At 44.1% G+C, this 16,466-nt stretch overlaps 1 protein-coding gene across 8 annotated transcripts in view; it reads left to right on the plus strand.

The window, feature by feature from the left end:
* The window catches only part of LOC137375910 (ras-GEF domain-containing family member 1C-like), a 189,392-nt gene that overhangs the window by 105,452 nt on the left and 67,474 nt on the right, over positions 1-16,466 (plus strand). For all 8 annotated transcript variants that reach the window (XR_010976093.1, XM_068043588.1, XM_068043589.1 and 5 more), the window contains one exon: positions 12,311-12,433. Coding sequence is in view for 7 of the 8 variants with exons in the window: in XM_068043588.1 (XP_067899689.1) it covers positions 12,311-12,433 (123 nt within the window). In the remaining variant the exon portion in view is untranslated. The remainder of the gene's footprint in view (positions 1-12,310; positions 12,434-16,466) is intronic.

Here is a 16,466-nt window from a genome sequence, read left to right on the forward strand (position 1 = left end):
GAAACAAAAAATGCTGGAAATACATAGCACGTCTGGCAGCATCTGTGGAGACAGAAACCTTTCTGATGGTCAATGACCTGAAAAATTGGGCTGAATTTTTCCGGCCCCGTGATGGCGAGCTTACAGGTGGGGAAGGCGGGAAAACAGTGGCGAGCTACATCAGGATGGCTCCCTGATACATTCCCGCTGCCAGGGAATTTTCCTCGAACAGGCTGGGAATCAATCGGCTGCCTGCTCCACGGAGGTGGGCAGCCAATTACACTGGATAAGGCCCCAATTAGAGGCGATATTGTGGCCTTGCCTGCACTTTGCTGCTGACAGAGCTGGCCCCCACCGCATGGGAAGGCCATCAGCTCAACAGAGGTGGCTTCCCTCTGGCAGGCCGATTGGCCATTGGAGCTGGAGGCTCCATGCCCCATTGACGGGGTCACGAGCATGAAAGATCACAATCCCTGTCAAACCAGATCCAGTGGGAGGGTTTCCCCTAAAATCCGATGGATCTGCCAGTCTAGATCTTGTTTATTTCTTCAATGCTGTGCAGCTCATTTTGAAACGCCCTCACAGTCCCTGACCTGCCTCAGCAGTGCTCACTTCACCCTGTGGGGCTGCTGAGGCTCTTAAGCTGCCAGCCTTCTGATTGGACCTGCAGCATTAAGTGCCTGCCCACCATCCTTAGTAGGACAGTAAGCATGGAGGCGGCCAATTAGGAGATTGCTGAGCCGGCCTTGCTACCGGCAAGTGCGGGCATAGGACCCCCATTGGGTCCCGACACTGGGGTCCCAAAGACCACGGGAAAATCCAGTCCATTAACTGTCTTCATCTCTCCATACATGCTTCCTGACCTGCTGAGTATTTCTAACATTTTCTGTTTTTATTCTTTGCCATCTCTTGTTGAAACTTGACTGACCATGGGCTGAATTTTACAAACCCCCCCCGTGGTCGGGGGCTGGAAAATGCCTCTGGGAGAGGCCCGCCATGGACCTCGATGCTGGGAAGGCCTGGTCCCATATTGCTGGCGGCGGTGAGGCCTCTTGGCATCTGCTCCCACCGCTCTGCAACTGAAGCCCAATTTACGTATGTAAAATCTACATACCTGAATTAATGATCGTTGCACTCTCGCCATCCATCGCGGGGCAATATTGGTGCCAGTGGCCATCAATCCCATACCATCGGATCCCTGTCCGGAGATCTGAGGTGGAACACTGGTGGGGAGGGGGAGCAGGTAAATTTTCCAATGCAGGAGTGGGGGGAGCAGCGTCAGAGTACTTTCATTGGTGTAGGGGATGGTGGGAAGATGTAAATATTAAAGTTTATGAACTTTGTTGGGGGGAAGGTCAGGTAGGCAGGGGAAGTATTTTGAGGGGGAAAAGGTCAAGTCATTAATTTTATGGTTATTGGGGGGTGGGATAGGGGCAATTTAAATGGTCTAAATATTTTATTGCATTCACCATTAAAAATTTAAATTGAATGGAAGGGCTCAAAGCCCTTTAAAAATGGCATCAGTGCCTGTGCAAAGGCTGCTGACGCCATTGCCAGGGACGGACAGCCCGCCCCCTCCATGTCATCGGGGTGGACCGTCCACCCTGCCCATGTAAATGAGCCACCACGCTGAATATCATGGCGGCTCCGCAATATGCAGTCCACGTGGGCGACCCCCCTTTGTTTATGTTGGTGGCGGAAATGTAAAATGCAGGCCCATGTGTCCCTTTGTCCCTTTTTCCTTGTGCTGCTCACTGGGCAAGGTCGATGATGTTGACTTCCTCCTTGATCAGTGATTCATCAGTGGGCCTGTCAATAAAATTGGTGGCATGTTCCTGTACTATATTGTTAGTGTGCTATTTGTATTGAATGAGGATAGTAGACTTTGGGTCAAAGTAACAGGAGTTTATTTACAGGAGTCTTCTCATTAAGGTATCTACATGAACACTGAGCAGCACGAGGTTCAGACTTGTGACATCACATCCTGTGATGATGCTTAAGGTCTTGTTACGACCAGGTGAGAAAGAGGAAAGAGGTCTAGGGTTCCCTTTCAGCCTTGACCTGGTCTTACTGTAAAAAGGTTTTATTTTTTAACACACTGTGTTTTTAGCTCCCCTTAGGTGAATCCTTGTTCATTGCTTTCCAATTATAAGGCAAAGAAATGAGCACAAACAGGCTTTCCTAAGTTTAAAGAAGAAAGGTGAAATTTTATTAAACTTAAACTCTAATTCAGTTAACGCCTACGGATACACGACGTGCCCACAATAACATACTTATGCGATACACACATACAAATAGAGACAGAAAAGAACAGAAGAAAAATAAAAGTGGAAAGGTTTGAGGCAATATCTGAAGAGTTGTTGTTACGGTTCTTAGAGCTCACTGTAGTCCTTGATTGTAGGTACGTCTTGCTTTTCTTTGGGGCCCAGTATTCTTCTGAAACCTTGTTCGTGGTAGGAGACTTTTCTTTCTAGAGTTTCCTGTGTCTTCAGTCAGTTTTTGGAATTCCGTGAGAAAGAGATAGGAGCAGACAGGAGGAGAGGAGGTCTGCTTCAGTCCCAGATCATTCAGCTTTCAGCCAGTTCAAACACTGTCTCTACAATTTAAAACTCTCAGTTCAAACTCAGCAACAGCCTGTTAGCCATGTGATTAACTGGTCTGACCATGTCTGTTTGTGGATTGAATTGGAGCAGGGAGTGGCTCCTTTGTCTACAAGCCTGTTAATATGCAAAAATATCTTTCTAGCCAGGGGCCTGGCAACCCCTTGGATCAGGCCTTCTCTTCTTCCCTGCAACAATTTGAAATTTAATGTCCATGTGGCAAAATAACATGCCTCATTCTTGGCAGGTGGGGGCCTGCATGACAGTGTATATACATAATTAGCCAGCAACAGCTTATGTACATTATACTGCAACTCCCCCCAAGTCTCTGACTTCATTCATCATGTCTGTAACTCTGTGGGGTTCTCACGACTCTGCCATAGCATGTTCTTCTTTCACTTGTTTGGGGTATTGAGTCTTTCAGTTCTTCTTCCTTTCCTGTGGATGTGTGGAACTATGGGATGACTTACGTTCCCTGTTTTCACTGTCGTCTGGATGATCTGTTGTTGATTGTATCACTGGTCTCTCTGGTACCAGATTCTCTCGATCTTTCCCCTTTTTTTTCGGAGATGCCAATAGCAAAGATCTTCTATTTCTCCTTATCCATCCCTGGTCTGTGAGGATTTGGAGATTTCTCCATCACTTCCCCATATCGACACTGATCTTTAATCCATAAAAGTCTCCGCATCGTAGGTCTGTTTGGTTTTTTGCTCTGTAACATCGATCATGATTCTCCATTTGGGTTGACCTTTCCTTCTCTTCTCCCACCCTCACCCTTTCCAGGTCCTCTACACTGATTCATGGCTGAAGGGTGCTTGGGAATGTGGGTAGTTTTGTCCTCAACCTCCTATCCATTAGCAACTCACATGGAGCCAGCCTGTTCTGGAATAGCATTGATCGGTAGTTTAATAGTGCTCGCTAGTGCAGCAACATTTTCATGGTTTGAACACCTCTTTGCTTCTCCATTGCCCTGGGGGTATCTCAGTGAACTTGTAACATGGGCAAACTCGTACGTTTCCGCGAAATGTTGGAAGGCTTCATTCACGAATTGTGGACCATTATCAGCAATCACTAGGTCTGGAATGCCATGTGTGGTGAAAATCTCTTTTTTAGTGATTTGATTATGGCTTCAGAACTCTGGCCATGTATTGGTTTGACTTCAACCCATCTAGAGTAATAATCAACGACAGTAAGGAAAATCTCTTTATATTCAAACAGGTCTTTTCCCAGGCGCTCGCGTAGCCTGATTGGAAACGAAGACAACATCAGTGGCTCTCTAGATTCCTGTCTGGTAGTAGCACAAGTATTACAATTGGAAATCATGTCTTCGATCTCCTTGGAAACCCCCGGCCGCCATACCAAGTTCCTAGCTCTTGCTCTACACTTGGTGATTCCTAAGTGCCCTTGGTGTAGTTTCTCTAGGCCATCTAATCTTAAGCCCTTGGAATAACTAGTCTTTCGTCGTAGACTAGTAAGTCGTCAACAATAGTAAGATGGCTTCGTTGCTCATAATACTTTCTCAGGATTGAATTATTCGGCATATGTTCTGGCCAACCTTCTTGGCAAAACAGTATTACTTTTTTGCAGTCCTCGTACTCTTTCTGTAGGTTTCTAATTTGGCGTGACCTTTGAGCAGTTGCCAGCAAATCTTCGGATATAGCTAAAGCAAAGATTTCCACATCCTCCAAGAATGAGACATCTCCCAGTTCAGGTAGATTGCTTGATGCCCTCAATGTTGCATCAGCTGCCACCTGATGCTTCCCTGGGACATATTCAGTTGTTGTGTCATATCACATAAGTCGTAGTCGAAATCTCTGCTCCCTTGAAGGTAATTTTGCTAACTCCTTGGAATTAAGCAATGTTACTAGTGACTTGTGGTCAGTTTTGATCTTGACCCTGAGGCCCAGTATGTAGTTCGATATTTTTTTCACATGCAAATGTTGCTGCTAATGCTTCCTTTCAATCACTGCTTACCTTCCTTCTGTCCCTGACAGTGAATGAGTGGCAAAGAATACTGGTCTGCGTCATCCACCTAATCCTGTTGACGATGTGTTTGCTGCAATAATGGTCACCAGTTCTGGATTATAATGCACCAGAACTTCTGGTGAAGTCAACATTTCCTTGATCTTCTCAAAAGAATTTTTCTGGCTGTCTCCCCAGCACCAGGTATTGCTGTTCTTTAGCAGTTGTTGGAGAGGTTCATTGATAGTTGCTAGATTTGGTAGGAATTTCCCTACCTGGTTAATGATATCCATGACTCGCCATAGATCTGTTATATTCCTTGGCTCTGGGAAATTTTTTATTGCCTTTGTCCTCTGTGGATCTAACAATTCCAGATCCATTAATTATTTGGCAAAGGAACCTCACTGTCAACTGTGAGAATACACACTTGTCATTTAATGTGAGCCCCTTGTAATCTGTGTAATACCACTCTTACCCTTGTGTCGTGTTCTTCGTTTACTCCATGAAGCAACATCATCCATGTGGCAGATGATTCCCTCAAAGCCTTCGAGGATTGTTGACATCGTCCGCTGGAATATCTCTGGTGCCGACGCAACACCAAATGGCAATCTGTTGAAGCAGAATCTATTGAAGGGTGTGATAAAGGTGGTTAACAATTTAGACTCCTCATCTAAAGGTAACTGCCAGAACCTGCTATTTGTGTCCAATTTTGTGAATATGGAGCTTTTTCCCAATTTGAAGTATGTCATCGACTGACGCCATAGGGTGAATCTCTCTCTACCACTTTATTGAGTTGGGTAAGCTCCACACAAATCCTGATAGGCCCATTTACTTTCCTTACTGGAACCATCCCAGAGCACCACCTAATGGATTTGTCACTGCGGAGATAAGTCCTTGGTTTAGGGACTAGGAGGGGGTGTGGGACCTTTCTCAGTGTGAACAAACATACTGGTTCTGTCTCTTTGTGACAGTAATACGATATTCTGTTTTTAATTTTCCTAAGCCTTTGAATAACTTGTGGAATTCAGCTTTAAAATTGCTGATCTGTTTCTCTTATCCTTGAACTCTTCCACCCTGCATAACAACTGTAAGGCTAAGCAAGCTTTCTTATTAAGTAGCAAACAGGCTTGGTTCCTAATAACATAGAATTTCCAGAATGGTGTTGTTTCTGTGTGTCAAGGTTGTCTGTATTTCTCCAACAACCTGCGACTGAATCCCTGCTGGCCCGTATAATTTTTTGTTAGTTTTCCTAAGCCTTTCTTCCCTCAACCAAGGTGAGACAGGATAGAAACCGCTGCTTCTGTATCTAATTTGAAATTGGTTTTATTTTCTCACACTAAGATTTCTGCTTCCTAACAATCTTTGTTTTTTCCATGCACTTCTCCTAGGAAAGGAGTATTAATTGTTTCTCCGTCCTTTATTTCCTCTGTCTTTTTACCTGTCTTCAGCATTTGTTTTCTGCTGCGAAAGATCTGCTGTAAGTGCCCCTTTCTCTTGCACCAGAAACATTCAATGTCCTGGGCTGGGTAATTTTCCCGCTGGTGCCTCTCCTGGCCACACCTACTGCAATTCTGTGTTGCTGCCTGTAGGTGTCTTTCCCGCCTCTCGAGCTTTCTGCTGCCATTGTTCTCTGTCTTCTCTTATGGACTCGGCTGATTCCAGAACTTTCGAGGCTGGACTCCCCTGATCCTCCTGAACTAGTAGTCGATTAAACTTTCATACTTCTGCCTGCTCGCTCATTAAAATTACATTTTTCAAAGTCAAGTCCTCTTTCGACTGTAGTTGGTCTGACAGTGCTTCATCTATAAACCCAACTACTATTCTGTCCCGAATCAGTTCCTCTGACAGACTCAGATAGTCACAATCCTCAACTACTTTATACAGATCATTAATAAATGAATCGATGCTTTCACCAAATTTTTGGGTGCATTTGTTAAACTTAGCCCTTTCCATGATTGCATTCTTCCTGATCTGAAAGTATCCCCCCAATGCTTTAATCAATTCGCCATACAGGAGTTTCTTTCTCGCGATCCCCAGGGTAGTCAGAACTGTCTCCCATGGCATAAAGCAAAACACTGACCTGTTCCTTGTCCAGTCATGCAGTTAAACCTGATATGGAAAGGTATCTAGAATCATAGAAAGTTTATGGCACGGAAAGAGGCCACTTGGCCCATCATGTCTGTGCCGGCTGAAATACAATCCACCCATTCTAATCCCACCTTCCAGTATTTGGTCTGTAGCCCTGCAGATTACAGCACTTGAGGTACATATCCAGACTCTTTTTGAATGACTTACGGGTTTCTGCCTCAACTATCCTTTCAGGCAGTGAGTTCCGGACCCCACCAACCTCTGGATGAAAAGAAATTTCCTCAGCTACCCTCTTGTACATTTCAACCAGATCTCCCCTCAGCCTTCTCTTTTCCAAGGACAACAACCCCAGCCTATCCATTCTTTCCTCATAGCTGCATTTTTCCAGTCCTGGCAACATCCTCGTAAATCTCCTCTGTACCTCTCCAGTGCAATTACATCCTTTCTGTAATGAGGTGACCAGAACTGCACATAGTACTCAAGTTGTGGCCTAACCAATGATTTATACAATTCCAGTATAACCTCCCTGCTCTTATATTCAATACCCTGGCTAATAAAGTAAACAATTCCATGTGCCTTCTTAACCACCTTATCAACCTGGCCTCCTACCTTCAGGGATCTGTGGATATTCACTCCAAGGCATCTCACTTCCTCTACACTTGTCAGTATTTTCCCATTAATTGTGTATTCCTTTGCCTTGTTTGACCTCCCCAAATGCATCACCTCACACTTCAAGTTGAATTCCATTTGCCACTTTTCTGCCCATTTGACCAGACCATCAATATCTTCCTGCAGCCTACAGCTATCCTCCTCACTATCTACCACATGGCCAATCTTTGTGTTGTCTGCAAACTTCTTGATCATGCCCCCTACATTTACATCCAAATCATTAATATAAACCACAAAAAGCAGGGGACCCAGTACTGAGCCCTGCGGAACGCACTGGAAACAGCCTTCCAGTCACAAAAACACCATCAACAATTACCCTTTGTTTCCTGCCACTGAGCCAATTTTGTATCCACCTTGCTACATTTCCCTGGATCCCGTGGAATTTTACTTTTTGTATCCACTCTGCCATGTGGGACCTTGTCAAAAGCCTTTCTAAAATCCATGTAGACCACATCAACCGCACTACCCTCATCTATCTTCCTTGTTACTTCTTCAAACAATTCAATCAAGTTGGTCAGACAAGATCTTCCCTTAACAAATCCATGCTGACTATCCTTGAATAATCTGTTCCTTTCTAAGTGACAGTTTATTCTGTCTCTCAGAATTGATTCTAATAATTTGCCCATACTGAAGTTAGACTGAGTGTCCTGTAATTATTTGGTCTATCCCTCGGTCCCTCTCTAAACAGAGGTCACTGAGTGTCCTGTAATTATTTGGTCTATCCCTCGGTCCCTCTCTAAACAAAGGTACAACATTAGCAGTCCTCCAATCCTCTGCCACCGCACCTGTATCCAGTGAGGACTAGAAAATGATGGTCAGACCTTCCGTTATTTCCTCTCTTGCTTCTTTTAACAGCCTGAAGTACATTTCATTTGGCCCTGAAAATTTATCAACTTTCAAGGATGCTAATCCCATTAATACTTCCTCTCTCCCTATGTTTATCACATCCAATCTTGAACTACAATATCTGCATTGCCCCCCTCTTCTGTGAAGACTGACGCAAAGTATTCATTAAGAACAACACCAATATGTCAAATCTTCGAATCCATCTTGGCCATGTTTCGGCCTGATTGGGCCCCACAGCTTGCTTGAAGCTCTCTGGTAAGGATATCGACTTTTCCATGTTTCCTCGATGTATTCGATCTCTTCTGTTTTCTATGTAGCAAAAGTCATTTGTACCCTTCCACCATATACTCTATTGTCAGTGTGCTATTTGTATTGAATGAGGATAGTAGAACATAGAACATAGAACATTACAGCGCAGTACAGGCCCTTCGGCCCTCGATGTTGCGCCGACCTGTGAAACCATCTGACCTACACTATTCCATTTTCATTCATATGTCTATCCAATGACCACTTAAATGCCCTTAAAGTTGGCGAGTCCACTATAGACTTTGGGTCAAAGTAACATGAGTTTATTTACACGGACTTTCTTACTAAGGTATCTACATATACACTGAGCAGCATGAGGCTCAGACTTGTGATATCACATCCTGTGATGATGCTTAAGGTCTATATACATAATCTACCCAGCAACAGCTTATGTACATTATACTACAGTTCCCTCCCATTGGGGTATAGTATTAAACATCATCTGCTGCTCTCAAAATGAATAGGGGCCATCCAGGCTAATGGCACTGGGATGAGACAATTAACCGTCATTGTATCAGTTAATATTGCACAAACTGGCCAATCTGGCTTTAATACATATCTTGAATGCATCAAGTCATTGGCTTTTTTAAGTCTATTCAAAATCACTGTTTTAAAACACAGTACTTAAATATTGTTCAATTGCAAAATCCTTTCAATGAAAAAAAAATCAAAATCCCAAGGCAGGACACTGACTTTCAGTAATGAAATAAGTATTAAAAATAATTTGGAGTACAGCACATTGGTTTTCAATTCTCTTAGTTGTATGGTGGCACAGACACCATTCCTCTTGTTTATTATGGAGTTATCAACGTAAGGGAAATAGTGCAATTTCTGATCAGTAAGAGTAACTCAGCTTCTGAAGTATTTAAATATATGAAGCTATTTATTTTCATGGTGGTACCAAAATAGGTGGCACTGTTAGGATTGCTTGACAATTCCAAGACTATATTTGAGCTTTCAGGTTTGCTTTCCTAATGAGGAAAATTCACTGACAAATGTAATAATCTTAACGATAAATGCTTCCATTTATTGCAAGATGGGAGAGAAATAAATAATGCTATTTAACAAAATGGCTCTAGTATCAGGTCTACATTTCAGTCAGTTCCAAATCTAAGCTTCTGAATGAAGTAACAATGCATGTTATTTAACCACAATTAATAATGCCACTCCTGAGTAACTACATTTGATATGACTGTTTTTTCTGGTTCTGATATGCTGGTGACTGTATAATAAATATAATATTTAACCTTTCTACAAAAGACAGTTGCAACCAATCAAAATTTCAGTTTCACATGGAAATTAGTAATAGTTATTTTGCTATTGTATTGCAAGGAAACTCTATCAAATTGTTCATTTGTGATATAAAGGTTAACTGTAAATCATGAATTACACTCAGATTAATCTGGTTGGGAACTAAATTGTTTCTCAGCTCAAACAGATTGTATTAGTAAAATATTCTTAAGTATCTATCATGGAGTATTTGGTCCCCAAATTCTTCAAGTCACAATCTCAGCAGTCACACCAAGATCATGCTCAATAGTTTCCTCCAGCAGTAATCCAGCACTAATCCCACTGGAGTTTTCAGAATCAGAGAGAGAGAGCACTGCATTAGTATTGAGCAGGCAGCACAAGCATCATTTTGGTTGCATTAAAATGTTGTTGTCCACTCACCCTTGGTGTTGGGGGATTCCAAAGACCTCCCCCCACCCCCCCCCCCCCCCACCCCCACATCCCCAGCTACAGCTTCCTTGGTTCTCTGACCACAGGGACTGATCTACAGAAATGTTCACAAAATTGACTTGCTATTTTTTCAGGGGTTCAGGCTACGTAAACATTTTCCAACTAAACATCAGGAAGCCTAATAATTCCTAGGATAACATTTTCCAGACCTTTTGACTCCAGATATTACCCATTATTCTAGGTGCAAAGTTTTCCCCCTTTTTTGTTGCACCATGATTTTTGGTATTCCTTGTGGGGGGATGGGTGAAGGAATTGGGAACCAGGGCCATCAGAGGCATGTTGATGAACTAGGAGGCAGCATTCCCATCATCTCCCCTCATTTCCCTGGAAGAACACTTGCTGGCCTCCCCAAATACAATGTGCCCAGAGGTATATGAAGGGTCAGTGATCATTCAGTGATGGGACAAGGAAACTGACAAGCTAGGAGAACCCCACTCTTCTAGGATTTTCGCATATACCATCAGCCTGAAGGCCACAATTTCGGCAACTGATACATAGCTGGCAGTTCTGGAAATACTGCAGTTATGCTGAACTTCCCTGTCCCTCTGCCACATGAGGTCCTGCTGGGGGTAGATCTATGCCATGGCAAGACAATTGATATTATTGGCCCTGGACAGGAACGGTACACTTCAAGAGAACCAGCCCTATCCAGCACCATGACAGAGGGGCAGGTCAGGAAAATCTATTCAAACCTTAATCATTATTGGTTGCACAGGAGATTAAACTGAACTGTGGTTTCTTCCAGTCTTGAGATTTTCTATGTTTTTATCCATTAACAAGACTACATTCCACCTCTACAATATCATCTGCCTTCCATTTCTGCAACATCACTACTTCTACTTAAATCCTATCCATGATTCTATTACCTCCAGTTTCAATGGCCGGAATTTTTCAGTGGGCGGACGGGAGCCGATCTCCAACGTAAATGTCGATGCCGAACCCGCTTCCGCCCAGCCTGGGGATCCGTCCCGTACTTTACGGATCCCTAGGCTATAATTGGCCCGAGGCGGGACTTCCACCTACTTAAGGGAGGAGGTCCCGCCTCAGTGAGCTGCCGGCCAATCAGCGGGCCAGCAGCTCTTAGGCTCAGGAGCGCCACCGGGAGCAGTGGCCACTGCTGGGACTACAGCCCAGTCGACCGAGGAGGATACCAAGGAGCCAGGACTGAAGGTAAGTTGGGTTGCCTCACCAGGGGAATCGGTCATGCCCTGGTGAGGCTAGGGTGGTCGTTTGGGGGGAGGGGAGCGTCTTTGATCCCGGGGTTGGGTTGGGAGATGGGGGCGGCTCTCATTCTGGCACCCTGGCCCCGATTGCCAGTGGCCGTTAAGTGGCCACTTAAGGGCCTTGAAATGGCCTCGGGCAGGTGGGCCGCTTCTCACCCCCCACCCCCATGCCAGACCTCCATAAACTTGGTTGGAGGCGGAATCGGGGCGGTTAGGCTTCCCGGAGCCTTCCGCTCAATTTTACGCCACCCCCACGCCACCATCCGACCCGCTAGGGTGGCGTAAAATTCCGGCCAATTTCTCCAACTTCTACCTTCCCAGCCTCCTAAGTCCCACCTTACACAAACTCCAACTTATTCAAAGGACTGCCACCTATATCTTGTCCTGCAATAAGTGTTGCTCAGTTATTATGCCTGCCTTAAGCAACCTCCATTGGTTCCTCGTTCTCCAACAGACTTAATTTAACAATTATCATCCTTATTTTCAAATCTCCCCATAGTCTCTGCAACTTCTTCCAACTCCTACACTTCTATCCTCTGACCCTGGCTTCCCACTTCCCTTTCAGTCCACCACAGGTGGCAGAACCTTCAGCTATCTCAACCCGATTGTCTGAACTACCTTCCTACACCTTTGTACCTTGCTACATCTCTCTTTGCTTTCAAAATCCTCCTCCAAACCTATCTTTCTGTCGTTGCTTTCAATCATCTCTCCTGAGAGTGCTTTTCTCCTCTGTAAAGTGCCTTGGATGTTTACTATGTTAAAGCCACCATATAAAAGAGCCTTTTATATGCTTGCTCAATAACAAAAGCACAGAAAGTGGGTGCACTAAAGGTATTTGTATATTTTATGTCCCCCTGTTAAATTTTAACTGTTAAATATGTGCATTTTTTCTTACAGAAAGCATATATATTTACATTTCTACTGAGTTCAAGACTATTCATCGAACCTCATGAGCTATTATCAAAAGTATGTCACATGTGTATTGAGCAGCAAAGTCTAGATGAGCCAGTGCTTGACAAGGTCAGAGTTATATTTAACTACATGTATAGCATTTCCTTTTAACAGTAAGCTAATTGTACTATCCAAAAGAAATGAATTCCTCACAACAAAAATTGTTCTCAATGCCAATCCATTTTTCTATTGTTGCTAATTGATTTGAACATGATACAAACATCTGTTAACAATAATCTGTTGTACTTTTATCTATAACATGCAATGTAGTAAAACTTAAAAGAAATAGTTGAAGTACTGTGGTAGCTGCAAGTTATACATACCATGGGTGTGATTATCCTCAACATTGATGCTGCATTTACCAGTTTTTCACTATTGAAGTTTTATCCTGACTTCACCTCCCTCTTCGTCTTCATCCACTTCCTTGTCATACCTAAGGAAGGATACACGTGCCTCGTGGAGAGGGTGCAACAAAGGTTCACTAGATTGTTTCCTGGGATGAGAGGGCACACCTTTGAGAAATTGAGTAGAATGGGCCTATATTTTTGGAGTTTAGAAGAATGAAAGGTAATCTCATTGAAACATATGAAGTTCTCAAGAGGGCTTGATGAGGTAGGTGCTGAGAGGCTATTTCCCCTGGCTAGAGTGTCTAGAACAAGGGGTCATAGTCTTGGTAACGAGTCAGCCATTTAGGACTGAGATGAGAAGAAATTTCTTCGCTCAGAGGATTATGAACCTTTGGAGTTCTCTTTCCCAGAGGGCTGTGGATGCTCAGTCATTGAGTATATTCAAAAATTGATAGATTTTTGGGCATTAAGGAAATCAAGGGACATGGGGATAGGATGGGAAAGTGTTGATGCAGAAATTCAGTCATGATTTTATTGAATTGCAGAGCAGTTTGATGGGCTGTATGGCCTAATCCTGCTGGTATTTCTTAAGTTTTTGTGTTCCACCTCATCATCATAGCTCACAAAGAGTTGTTGTGTTTCTGTTGTTCTTCCTCCTCAGTATCTTTGTTCTCATGTGCCACTGCTGCAGTGATGAATCTGCAGGAAAGTAGGGTAGAAGCTAAGAATCAACAGCGCAGTGGTTAGCACCGCAGCCTCACAGCTCCAGTGACCCGGGTTGAGTTCTGGGTACTGCCTGTGTGGAGTTTGCAAGTTCTCCCTGTGACCGCGTGGGTTTTCGCCGGGTGCTCAGGTTTCCTCACACAGCCAAAGACTTGCAGGTTGATAGGTAAATTGGCCATTATAAATTGCCCCTAGTGTGGGTAGGTGGTAGGAGAATGGTGGGGATGTGCTAGGGAATATGGGATTATTGTAGGATTAAGTATAAATGGGTGGTTGTTGGTCGGCACAGACTCGGTGGGCCGAAGGGCCTGTTTCAGTGCTGTATCTCTAAATAAATAAATAAATTACCCCTTAAGAGTAAGAAATTAGAGCAAGGGTGGAAGCTTGTGTCTGTGAGGGGCTTTAAGGGAGGCTTTAACAACTGTGTAGGTGTTTAGTTACTAGCCTGTCACAGGCACGATGTCCCAATCCTCCTCGTCTCCCATGGCAATAGCAGAGTGCCTCCCCCCACCCCAGTCCTATGGCCAGCTCACAGAATCACAGAATAATACAGTGCAGAAGAGGCCCTTCGGCCCATCGAGTCTGCACCGATGCATTAAAACACCTGACCTGTCTACCTAATCCCATTTGCCAGCACTTGGCCCATAACCTTGTGGCCTGCTCGATGGCCTGCTTCTCGTAGAGGACGGGCTCTTGAAAATCAGGGATGCCCCCTTCAGTAATCTGGCTCTCATGACATTGTGCAACATGGGCGGCACAGTGGCGCAGTGGTTAGCACCGCAGCCTCACAGCTCCAGCGACCCGGGTTCAATTCTGGGTACTGCCTGTGTGGAGTTTGCAAGTTCTCCCTGTGTCTGCGTGGGTTTTCGCCGGGTACTCCGGTTTCCGCTCACCACCAAAGACTTGCAGGTTGATAGGTAAATTGGCCATTATAAATTGCCCCTAGTATAGGTAGGTGGTAGGTGGAATATAGGGACAGGTGGGGATGTGTTAGGAATATGGGATTAGTGTAGGATTAGTATAAATGGGTGGTTGATGGTCGGCACAGACTCGGTGGGCCGAAGGGCCTGTTTCAGTGCTGTATCTCTAAAATAAAAAAAAAGATAAAGTAAATTTGGTGAAGGCTATGAACTGAGGAGTGTGTGGTGGCATCTGAAGAAAGTGTTAAAGTGGAGGAAGGGATTTTAACATTAGGTATGCAAATAATTGTTTTTAAGAAAGTTGGGTACCAATACTGTAAGATCCCAAGTTAGTGCCGCTCTCCATTAACCATAGTGCATTGTGAAGGGATATTTATGTAGCTTTTAATTGTAGAGGATGAAGAGTGTGCTGGTCCCAATGGAAGGAAAGGAGAGTGGTCAGTGAATTACTTTGCATGCCTTATTCTGGTCAGTGAACATCTTGAAGCACTGGTCTGTAGTCCTTAAGGTGACACATTTGCTTCTCAATGCTGGTAGCACCTTTCCCATGGCAGGAGAGACATTCTTTTGGAGGTTTCATCCCACAGCCTCCAAGCAGTCTGTCACTTCTCTGCTTTATTTCAGTGAGGGGAGTTTGCAAGTTTGATTCATTGAAGCCGTAAGCTCTTTTATGCCACTATGGCATTTCTACATCCATTTCTGGCTACCTCTGTCAGTTGCTCCTTTGGTAGACATTCCTGAAGTGGTATAAAAACACTCATGAGTCATTGAGCTGGATTCTCCTTCATGATCCCACCCAAAATTAAGGTGTCCAACCTGCATCCTACCTTTGGGACTGCCACTGGCTGTTCCTGCTCCACCTACTATAATTAGTGGCAGGTACTAGGTACCTGGCCAATTTATCTCCAGTCTGCCCATGTTGCCACCACTTCTGCCATGAGCAGGGTAGTAGTAGGCCCCAGGAAACAATGGTAATATTGAATTGGCCCCAGTAGACTCCTCTCCCTCCATTCTGCTCCCAGCACTTACCTGTTGAAGTCCCTGCTCTCAGTTGAGACTTTTAATGGAACATCTATTCCAATCAAAGGGACACTTCTGCCCTTTTAACAGCACTCTCTGTTCTTTTGGTGCTGTAGCAACAGAAGAAATTCCTTCTTCACCAGGGGAGGCTCCCTCTTGGTGATGCCGATCCTACCAGAGCTGACCCTGTATATGAGATGATCCTCTTCTATGAAAATTGGGTTGGGCTATCGGCTTTGGTAAGGGTCAGGCAGAAGTTCCACCCTGCCAGAGCACCACTGCTGGGGGCGAATCCAGCCATCCAGTCAAGCTACCTGATAGTGAACTGAGTGAACCAAGTGATTTGTTAATTACCTGTCGTTCACCTCGTCTGTTAAAATTTTTACCCATAACAGATCTTTTGAAGGTTGCAGTTACATTTCCGGACACCCCAGGCACAATACTCCCATTTTACATGGGATTTACTCTGACGACTCCTCTAACAGCTATGCAAATGAGCTGACCCACAGAATTCTGGTGCAAACAGCGCTCAAGATCATCAGCAACCACAATTCATCTCGCATTTTTGCAAATGTGACGTAATTCATCGTATGAAAATTTGGGGCCATTATTTGAATTTCTGCTGCTCTGATCAATCTTTTTCCTATTTCCTAACACATGTGCATAGAAACTGGACTGGAGTCTATTAGTCGAATGTATGTTTTGCAAATATCCAAATTAGCCCACACCTTACTCTTTAAATATACCCAGTTAGAAGTGTCTTAATAATTCTGTATTGAGCGAATCACAGAATTACACTACAATCCTGAGTGGAATTAGTTCATTTCTAACCAGATTCAGTAAACTAATGTAAAAGCAAAATACTGCGGATGCTGGAAATCTGAAATAAAAACAAGAAATGCTGGAACCACTCAGCAGGTCTGGCAGCATCTGTGGAAAGAGAAGCAGAGTTAACATTTCGGGTCAGTGACCCTTCTTCGGAACAGTTCCGAAGAAGGGTCACTGACCCGAAACGTTAACTCTGCTTCTCTTTCCACAGATGCTGCCAGACCTGCTGAGTGGTTCCAGCATTTCTTGTTTTTATTTCAGTAA

The sequence above is a fragment of the Heterodontus francisci genome, chromosome 12 (genome assembly GCF_036365525.1).
Source record: "Heterodontus francisci isolate sHetFra1 chromosome 12, sHetFra1.hap1, whole genome shotgun sequence".
NCBI lineage: Eukaryota > Metazoa > Chordata > Chondrichthyes > Heterodontiformes > Heterodontidae > Heterodontus > Heterodontus francisci.